General features: G+C 42.4%; 1 protein-coding gene across 1 annotated transcript; it reads left to right on the top strand.

The window, feature by feature from the left end:
• The first annotated feature begins 889 nt into the window (after positions 1-889).
• On the top strand, positions 890-10,457 carry ncapg2 (non-SMC condensin II complex, subunit G2). The gene is given in 28 exon segments (XM_029457260.1): positions 890-967; positions 1,537-1,704; positions 1,823-1,937; positions 2,033-2,190; positions 2,309-2,443; positions 2,608-2,702; positions 2,783-2,939; positions 3,035-3,127; positions 3,212-3,337; positions 3,470-3,649; positions 3,879-4,031; positions 4,933-5,155; positions 5,261-5,358; positions 5,669-5,812; positions 5,814-5,837; positions 5,932-6,002; positions 6,103-6,256; positions 6,400-6,573; positions 6,703-6,819; positions 7,163-7,318; positions 8,389-8,488; positions 8,621-8,736; positions 8,738-8,824; positions 9,000-9,134; positions 9,278-9,381; positions 9,520-9,620; positions 9,728-9,827; positions 9,961-10,457. Coding segments are annotated over 28 exon segments (3,414 nt in total). The 3' UTR covers positions 10,013-10,457.
• Positions 10,458-10,729: the final 272 nt, after the last annotated feature.

The following is a 10,729-nucleotide window of genomic DNA, read 5'->3' as shown; positions in this document are numbered from 1 at the left end:
ATTATTTCCACTTTAAATACGTATGTTTACAGTGATGAACGAATACTCAGATCTTTTATTTATGTAATCGTGGCAATAACACGGTGTAGAAATACTATTTTATAAGTACATGTCCTGCATTCACAATGGTACAAAAGTATTAGCATCAAAATACTATGAAAATACATGTATGTTTTATGTCATTTGTTTTGTATCAATAATCTTAATGTGTAAAGTAATTGTCACTAAATGTATTTATAAAATGTAGTGGAGTAAAAAGTACAATAGGCCTAAAGTAACATGAAATGGAATTGCTCAAGTAAAGCATAACATTAATTTCGTAGTTGCATCTTAATTTCTCTTGAGGAATGTAATCGATTATGGAGATTTCCTACAGAATAAATACATATAGACCTACAGATCTTGGTAGAGACGCCACACTGTAAGATATATGCAGTGATTTGTTGCCATCAAGTGGTAGAAGAAGAAAACGACAAAATTACGTCGGCGTCAAAAGTGCACGCACAACGTCATGACGTAAATTATCCAAATTTGCGCGGGCTTGGTTTGTTATGGAAGGCTGTCATCCAGCGGTTGTCGGCTCACATAATTATAAATAAAAACGGTAACTGTTGAAGCTATTGCTTTATATTTCATACTTCCATGATTATACTACTCTACACTATATGTACAAATGAAAAGAGTAGCATTAACGTCCGCCAATAAGACTGTTAACGCTAACGACAAACTGGCTGCCATTTGTTTTGATCTTGCTACAGTACCGTTAACGGAACGTTAGTCAGCTAGGTTAGCCAAAATGAAATGCTAACGCTAGCTACAGTCGTTAACGTTACTGTGTTTTTCACCGCAGGTTTACTGGGAATAGTCACATCGCTTGGAAACCGAAAACATGTCAAAGCGAGAGGCGTTTTTAGAGTCCGTCTGTAAGGAAAATGTGGAGGACTTCCTTCGCTTTATCCAGCTTCATGTGAGTAACTTCTTGTAACGTGAAATATAAAGCCTTCAGAAATCTGCTGGATGTGTCTCAGGTATATTAAGTGTTAAAACTAAGCTAATACTTGACAAAAACTACACACTACAGACTTAAATGAGATCAAAGTTGAACAAACGCCACTAAAACTGTTGTCTTTCAATCAAAAAACATTACAACCTTTATAAGCTGCATTAGTTTTTAGCATGCAGGAAAAATAAAATACAAATTGTATACTGCAGTTAGCAACTGTGAACTAGTACAGGTACTATTTGGGAATTTGAAATGTATATCATTTTTGGAATATCACGTTGGAAATTAGCTTCTTATTGTATTACATCTGACAGGTTCTGCTAATCTTGTTTTTTTGATCATTGGTTAATTAATTGTCATGTATGCCAAAGTTTGGTATTTCACTCGATAACTGGTTATCAAAGCGGAACACATTTATTCTCTATTATTCATCTATTACTGGGAATGTTTAGTATTTTCATAGCTGTCCGTGTGTCTATCCTGTATGTGTCTCAAGTTGTTTCTGTCCCGCTCCTGTCTGTGTCGCTGAGCAGAAGGACAAAGCGGAGCCTTTCGATGTGGAGGAGGTGGTGCAGGAGATGCACAGAGACCAGAGGCAGACTCTGTGGGGAAAACTGGCTTCACTCCTTCAGGATGTCGTGCAGGAGTTACCTCCTGAGCGCTCGGAGGAGGGCATGGAAGTGGAGTCAGCTGCAGACCCTGTGAGCTTACCAGAAATGGCATTACAATGTGTAACTCTGTAGCTACTTAGATTTGTATTTAACTATCAAAATACATGTTTTTTGTTAACATCCACTTTTATTTGTATTATTCTTTCAGAAACATGTCACTGCTGTTGTGGATGGCGTGACACTAGTGGCTGCTGTGTCCTTAATGGTCCTACAAGACGGTGACACCTACAATGCCCTTCTGAAAGTTGTCCACAGTCTTCACAGTCAGTGTCCTCGCTAATGTTCCTCTCTGCTAAATTGATGTCTTCAGGTAGATGGTTGTTTTCACTCCATGATGATGTTCATGTCTATCCCTCAGAGGTTCTGGTAGCGCTGCCTGTCTCCGAGGCTCCTCTGCAGCTCCATATCCACAAACTGTGCGAGGCCTGGTGGAAGAAGGGGCTGAAGAAGAAAGAACAGTTTGGTCACACTGCGTTCCTCATCTCTCTGCAGAAGAGCTTCATTTTGAAGAAACCAGTCAGTATATGTCAAATCGATCACTATGGGGTCCGCTGAGGCCTTAAAGTTCTCATCATTAAGCTCTATTTCCAGTTCTAGTAGTTTCTGTTGTATTTTGAAACTTCTGTGTTGTCAGGGCGTTGAGATCCAGAGAGTCTGGAGTCTCCACGATGTGCTTTTGAGTCTGGACTACACATCGGAAGACAACAAGCCTATAATCGACTTGTTGCTTCAGTGCTTTCATCGTCCTATTTACATGCGGAACGATGATGTGAGTAGAGAGATATTCAGCCTCTGTGTGTGTTTGAGTCTCTGTTTTGTTTCTCGTTGTTGTGGTTTTGTCTTTGAGCCGTCGGCCTGACGATGTGTGTGTGTATGTATATATATATATATATATATATATATATATATATATATATATATATATTGTCACAGGGAAAGCGATTCCTGGTGTTTCTCTTCAGCTGGAACATCAACTTCATCTGGCTTATTCACGGCACCATCAAAAACCAGCTGGAGTTTTATAGCAAGTAAGACGCTTTTACTTTATTCTGTTTGAAAGCAGTCCATTTTATCTGCACGTTATTTACTACTAAATGCTTCTGTGCAGGACGATGACTCTTCATATTGCAGAGATCTACTTCAGAGCATGGAAAAAGGCTAGCGGGGACTTCCTGGAGAAGATTGAGAGCTCGTGCCTTCAGGATTTTATGCAGAATGCGATTTTCCTTCACAGAGCATCTCCCGTCCATGCCAAAGTCCGACAGGTAGACTAGCTTCTTTAAGAAGTTCCCGCAGCATTTTCAGTCACGATATGCACAGTACACTCCGTGTATCTGATCTCCTTGCTCTCACATCGCAGATCGTGAGTTATTTCCACTCGAGGAAGGGCTGTAACAAGGTGGACAAGATGCTCTGTGACCTCTACAAGCCCATTCTTTGGAAAGCTTTAAGTGTACGGATTCAGATTTCTAACTACATTCATACTTTTTAGTTTTTTTTAGTATTGTATTCTAGTGTTTCTGTTTGCTTGCTTCAGGCTCCAAACTTTGAGGTGCGTGCAAATGCCACTTTGCTTTTCACTGAGGCCTTCCCGGTCCATGACGTGGAACACAACAACAAGAACATAGATGAAGCCATTCAAAAGCAGCTGGACACAGCGATGGTGAGTTCAGTCCTCACCGATGCCGTGAAACCACAACGCACAGATACTGACCTTAAAAATGATAAAAAATACAATCAAAGTTCATTGATGGACCTTTTGATAATCTGAACATGAACCTCATCTCATCCTCAGACCCTCCTTGATGACCCTCATCCCACTGTACGCTCCACTGCTACCCTGGGAGTCTGTAAGATCCTGGCTAAGTGCTGGGAGCTCCTTCCTCCCACAATCATCACAGACTTCCTGAAGAAGCTGGTGATGGAGCTGGCGGTTGACACCAGCTCCCCTGATGTCCGGTGCTCAGTCTTAAAGGTAGGAAATACGGTTTTCTCTGTCCTGATGTATACTGTGCTGTAAAATGTGGACACAAGGAGCCTCAGGGAGAGTTAGATTACTACTAGGAAATGTTATCCGGGATCTAAGCTGAGAGCATGTTTAACAAACTGCATTCCCGTCACTGCAGACATAATTAGAACGACTGATTTTATTGGCAGTGAACAGGATATTTAATGGCTTGTGGTTTGTGTGATGTGTTCCCCAGTGTCTGACTATTGTCTTGGACAACGATCTCAGCCATCCAATATTGGAAAAACTCCTCCCTACGCTCAAATACAGCCTCCATGACAACTCGGAGAAAGTCCGCACAGCTTTCCTGGACATGCTCATCAAGGTCAAGGCCGTGCGTGCTGCCAAGGTACTGTGTGTGTGTGTGTGTGTGTGTGTGTGTGTGTGTGTGTGTGTGTGTGTGTGTGTGTGTGTGTGTGTGTGTGTGTGTGTGTGTGTGTGTGTGTGTGTGTGTGTGTGTGTGTGTGTGAGTGGGGGGGGGGGGGGGCTTTATACATTGTTGGGAAAAAAACACTTCACAGCCTGATTTTGTCTTCTGTGATTATCACATTATTTTTAAATGTGTTTGTCTGTGCTTGTTTCAATTATAGAGGAAATTAGTAGACCACTTATTTATTTGTTTTTACCAATTCAACACGGCAGCGTTATAGTACAAACAACAACAAAACATGTAACACAGATAATTGCAGAGTCTCCATATTGAGAGTAAATGAAGCCCATTATTTTTAATGACTTGTCATATTCCAGTGCACCCTTCATATCATAAATACTTAAAAATATGGTATGGGAGAAGGATAAAAGCAAAAATAAATAATAATAACAACAATAGGATAAAAGAAAAATATTTTTTTAGGCCTTAACATAAAATAAAAGGTCAGAATATCTAATTATGAACAACATTAATAATCAAGACTCTGGGAAGGATACATTCCACACATAATCAATGTTTGACATTTTATTGGAACAAAAATGCACGATCCATCTCTAAAATAGATACAGAGGCTGTCCAGAGTCTAGACGGATGTAAAATAAACTTCTATGTTTAAATCCAACAAGTAAGTTCTCACAAATCAAAAAGGTTGGCCGGCTGCTTCAGTCATAAACTTCTGAGCCTGAAGTTAATTTAAGTGCTTGGTACAGATCCAGTTGTTATTCAGCCAAATTGCATTGAGACACAATCCACTTATAAGATGCAACTTGTTGCCAGGTGTAAAACGAAACTGCATTTTCTCTTGTGTGTCGCTCCCCAGTTTTGGGACGTGTGCAACATGGACCACCTGCTGGCCCGTCTTGCCATCGATTCCCATTCGGTGTCCAAGCGCATTGTGAATCTGCTCTTCAAGTCCTTCTTCCCCGTCAACGAGTCGGACAGGGAGTGGTGCTGTCGGTGCATCACGCTCATCCAGATGAACCCCATGGCTGCCAGGAAGTTCTACCAGCACGCCCACAAACACACAGCCCCCACCAACATAAGTAGGTGCAGTTTGTAGATGGCAGAAGCCTCATTAAAGAATAGCAATTATTTAGGGTGTTGCATTTGTAGTACATCCATCCATTGTTTTTCTTCTTCTCTTCCAGTAAAGCTGATGTTCGCCATTCGCCGTGTTATAAACAGCTGTATCCAGACTGACTGTGACCTGTCCGAGACTAACGACAGCAACAAGGAGAACAGCGCCGTAAGACAGAACAAGTTTGAGTTTGGATTCTTTTTTTTTAATGTTTTCTTTGCCTTTCTCAATATTTCCAGACACAGAAACACAGAAACACAGACACATCTCACATTTAAGAAGCTGTAACCTGCAGCTGGCAGTTTAAATCCATTATCAAGAGTAGTTTCAGGGTCGATCGATGAATCCACTAATCCTTTCATCTCTGTCGTCTTAAAGTCTTTTTTGAGAAGGTAGCCTCCAAACCTTCGTCAGATAACATGCAATAGTATACAAGAGTTGAAATTGTGCGTTTTGAATTTGAGTTTGATCTCATCAGGCTGAAGCTCTGCTGGGGAAAGACACGGCTGTCGTGTCCAGTCTGCTGGAGGTCGTCGTCATCCTGTGGAGAAGTGTCGAGAAGGCCCTGAAACAAAATGAAGAGGCCCAGAAGTACACTCTAGCCAAGTTTGGAAATGTCTTAGGCCAAGTATTTCCAGGCCTTTGACGTACTTATTGTTTGTATTTTTACTTTCAGTGTTTCTTCCACGAACAAGTATTTCTGTAAAACCTTCTTGATTTAAAAAATAATTGTTTATCCAGGATGAGAGATGTACCGTTCCTCTCATACAACTGGCCTCCTTAATGCCCCCCGCCGCAGTTCCAACATTCAGGTAAGCAATAACCTCTGTCTGCCTCCATCTTACTTGGCTTTTCTGTTTTGCTGTCTAACCTGTGTCCCCCCCCGCCCCCCCCCCCTCCTCTTGATCCCAGCTGTGGCATCCTGTCCAGACTGAGGAGGATGGAGCCGGGAGCAGGGCCAACACAGTATAGCCAGCTGTTAGACTGCATGTGCAGCTGGGGCATGGCTGCCGACATCCTGGAACTCGTCACCGACTGGCTCACCGAGGCTCTGCCCCAGCGAGGGGTCAGTCCATACGACGGCAGAGGGGCTGGAATTAGTGTATTGTTTGGTTTCTCAGATTTCTATGAAAAAAGGAGAGCGAGATTAAATCCAAACAAACGTCCGTTGTTGCTCTTTTGTAAAAGTGGTCTTCCGCTCGCTTTCAGGACGGCGCGAACACCAAACGGAAGGTGCGTATCCAGGAGACGGTGGAGGCCAAACCAGACCTGGCCCTGGCGTACCTGGAGTACCTGTTCAGCCACACTTCAACACGGGAGAAAGTTCTGTCTCTGGGTCAGAAACCGCTGACGCAGCTCCATACAGTTCTAGCAAACTGGAGAGTATGTTGGATTCCATCCATCAGTATTCTGTGTGTGTGTTTCCTGCTGAATGACATTTAAACGCACAAGATAAACATATTTATTTATGAGAAGCCGTTTTCTCCTGACGTGTGATATTTGTCTCAACAGTCGGAGCTGTACACTCATCTCAGCTCCACCACTAAAGATTCCAAACGTCCCAGTGTGGAGACCGCACTGAAAGTCTTCATGTACCACGGCCGCCTCGGTGCACATCTGCAACAAAGTGTGAGTTTCTCATTCGGCACACGTACGTGGCCGTACGTACGTACGTACTCGCTTCAACAACGCGAATGGCAAACTGACTGACAACTTTGATGATGTCACTCCATAATTCTTTGATTTTATAGACCAAATGATAAATCGTGTAATCGATAAAGTAAAGAATCGTTAGTGTCCTACAGTACGTGTTGAGGCAGGGAAGAGAGCTAATAGTGTTCCCAGATGTGCGTTACTTTCTGCTCACAGGCCTCAGTGGTAACGGTAGTCTCCAGATGTTTACAAAAAAAGGAAAAACTAAATATACAAGTCAAAAAGTGAATAGAATGAAACCCTTATGCTTCTTTCCCAGTACTCTGAGGGTCGAGAGCACCTGCTCTCTCTGGAGCATGTGGCATCGTGGGTGGCTGAGAGGGTGCTGCCCTTCCTGACTAAACGTACCAACGAAGATGAGGAGGAGGAGCAGGAGGAGGAGAAGTCGCAGCCACTAGCTGCACAGATAACTGAGGTGAGCTCTATTATTACTAATGTAAACATATAGCTTCCAAAAGCAAACCTGCGTGTTTTCAGTCGAGGACTTTCGACTAGAACTAAGAATTAATTGAGCCCAAACAAATATGTGTCGGCCATATTCTAAGTGCCCATTAAGCCTTGCCCGACTCTAATTAGTGAAGCTCAAACGATACGCAGGGTTGCAGTAAGCACCGGCATTTAATTTCGGCAAATAGGGACTGTGTGTGTGTGTGTGTGTGTGTGTGTGTGTGTGTGTGTGTGTGTGTGTGTGTGTGTGGTATCCGTAAAGGGAGCTGGGACACAAATGTGTGATTTAGGTGGGTACATTTTCATAACGGAATATTACAGCTGCACATGGAAAATGTGTTTTTTATTTTGTGATGAAGTAAATGATTGTTTGGTCATTATAGCAACACTTATCCTCAAATAAATACCCAAGGGCTCTCAGTATAAGACATTCAGAATGTTTGAGATGCCTATTGATACAGAACATAGCCGTGCAGCTACTACGAGGGTTATACGAGGACAAGTTTAGATTGTTGTCTTGCTCATTTTCACTCCAGTACATAGCCTGTACCGAGGCTGTCCATGAAAAACACACAGTTATCCAGAACATTAAGTTTTGTGGAGCCTTCTTGCCTCCTGCTTCCAGGACTTTCAGTTCTGCTCGGTGAATTTAGACCCCTCATAGATTGTTCTGCTCCACTCCACTCACACGCACACGCACACACACACACACACACACACACACACACTCACACACACGCACTCATGTACGTGCTCATTCTGAAATGGGATTATCTTTTCTTTATTTGTGCCATTATTCTCCAGCCTGTCGCCACATGACTGCTGCGTTCACATATTGAAAGTAACCCTGTTTCAGTGGCGTTCTTATTCATGTGGAGGGGGCGGGTCGTTGGCAGCTTCTAAAGGCCACCAGCCAGCAGTATTAACGTTCGACTCAAATGTAGCTCCCCTTAAGACTGAGATTGATTTTAATTAATTGTTCTTTTTCTGAGTGTTGAACGTTTCCTTCCTCATCGTGATGATGCTGCATTTCACCAGAGTTTCCTGACTGTGTGCCGAGACGTTTTACTTGTCGGTTTGGGCGACGAGACGTTCAAGGGTCACATCCTCCACTTGTGCTCGCTCACCCTCCTCTCAGGTGAGTGTTTCATACATCTTAAGGGAATAATACAGCAAAGGTACTGGTCCACTGCAACATGTAACAGAAGCTCACTAACAAATAGTCCTGTTGCATCATGTTCTTTACCAAACAATGTGTTTGTGTTTCCAGAGGCAGGCTACCTGTGTATTCCTGCAGTGCTGCTGATTTTGAAGGAGGTGGCAGACAGCTATGCACCTGGGGACAACAAGCAGGCTGAGGGAAATGAGGAAGATGCCGCTGCTGTCAGTTCTGGGTGTGGTGGCCAACATCTTCCAGAAGATCATCGAGCTGTTGGCTCGCCGCCTCAGGAAGGAACCAGAGGAAGGGAAACAGGTATGTTGACATTTGAACCCCTAGTGTGTTGATAAACTGTACCCCACACTAATACAGCAGGAACACGGTTGTCAAACTTTGCATTGGAATTTCGTTTTTCTCGATATTTAGCATTTTAGACTTTTGTATTATTTTATTTCTTGCGTTACTCTCCATCTCTGTGCCCCGACTTCAGCTGTGTCAGTCGGCCCGTCCCGGCCTGACAGACTTCCTCCAGGTAGTGCAGACCTGGGACAAAGCCCCTCTCAGCAGCGTCTTCTCTACTCTTTTTGCCGTCATCATCGTGGAGAAGAGACATTTGCTTCAGAAGGTATGAACTACCTGCCGGAGCATTTGTCTTTCACCGATATATCCCACACGTCCTGGCCGTGATGAGCGATTATGTTCTTAAGCAGTTTAATTCAGGGAGTGATGAATGAACGCTGCTATGCTCTTATTTTTTTATTTTTACAGATTACCCATCCTGAAGAGGTGATCACGCCAGAGTCGGTGGAGGACATGCCTCCTCTGTCCAGCGTCCTACTTTCTGTCATCCTCAAACTACCCTCTCTTACCAGGTAAATATCTTCCATCCACTTTCTCTTACTTACACTTCAAATCCTACCAGGACCGACTGAACATGCTTAGTCTGTCATGTGAGTTAGTTTTAATACATTTGCTTAAACTAAAACTAAACTTTTTTTTGTTATTTTTAGGGCATTTTTGACAGAAGTCAGCTCCTCTTTCGACTCTGAGGCCCTCAACAGTCTGAATGAACTGGCCGGCATCCTGCACATCTTGTCCGTCATCAGACACGGTGACTTTACGTGATCAGAATTTAGAGTTTGAGTTTTTTTTCCTGGTTTTAAAAAAAACCAAAAGTTTATTAAATGTTTTTCTTTTTGTTAAATGTCACACTTTCAGCCGGACACTCTAAACCGAGTTTAAAGATCGCCGCCACGTCTGTCCAGCAGCAGCTTCACAAACACGCAGTCACATCTGCAGACAGCAGAGACATCCAGAGGTTAGTGGAAGGAAATAAGATATTTCTGATGCTTTCTTTAGATAATCTGTAAATAAATAAATAAATTCATTGATTTCTTTTATTGTTGTATATGAGCTGTAATGACTAATCCTTTTGTCCCTTCCTGCCACAGGGTTATTTATGAATCTTCTGTGAAGACCTTGAATGAAATCCTGGATCTCTAAATTGATCTATTTGAAATGTAATATCTATGTAATATGACTTTCAGTTGCTAAAAATGACCCGATTAAATACTCCGACGTCGCGGACCGGCTTTAAAAATACATATGGTTGGAATTGAAACGCAAAGCTGAGGACAAGTGCCTTTTCTTTCTTTCTTTTACCAAGATTGGCTCCACTTCTCCTTGTTTATTTATTTCCTCGATGTCGCACATCGCTCAAGTCTCTCAATCTTTGTGCATCGATAATGTTATTAAGAGAAATTGACTCCACACTGCAGGTTACATAGATTGAGCGGTGTTCTTCTTTAAAGCTTCCTCTCTGCTCCACTTTTTAAAAAGAAAAAACAATTTTATGAAATACATATATTTTTTCATGTTTCACTTTCTGTGTTTGTTGTTCTGTCGGCGTACGTGTGAGAATAAAACAGAATGTATCAATCAATTTAAACTCGAGGGTTATTTCTTCTCTCGGACTGTACAGCGGTTTGTCAAGTAATAACTCTTTACAACCGAGCAATAAATCCTCCTCTCCGTTTGTTCTAAAGAATTCACTCAGGGTTTCGCTTTAGTCAATATTACTGATTGTGCAGCCCGGGGATACACATGTACAGGTTTTATCTGATTTCTAGCTTCAGGAAAGAGAGGTGCAAGTCAACTCTTATACTAACTCCACTACGTTTATCTAGACGTTTGCTAGTGATTTTACAGATTAAGATTTTA

The sequence above is a fragment of the Cottoperca gobio genome, chromosome 20, assembly GCF_900634415.1.
Source record: "Cottoperca gobio chromosome 20, fCotGob3.1, whole genome shotgun sequence".
Lineage (NCBI taxonomy): Eukaryota > Metazoa > Chordata > Actinopteri > Perciformes > Bovichtidae > Cottoperca > Cottoperca gobio.
This window is presented reverse-complemented; position numbering and strand designations above follow the sequence as displayed.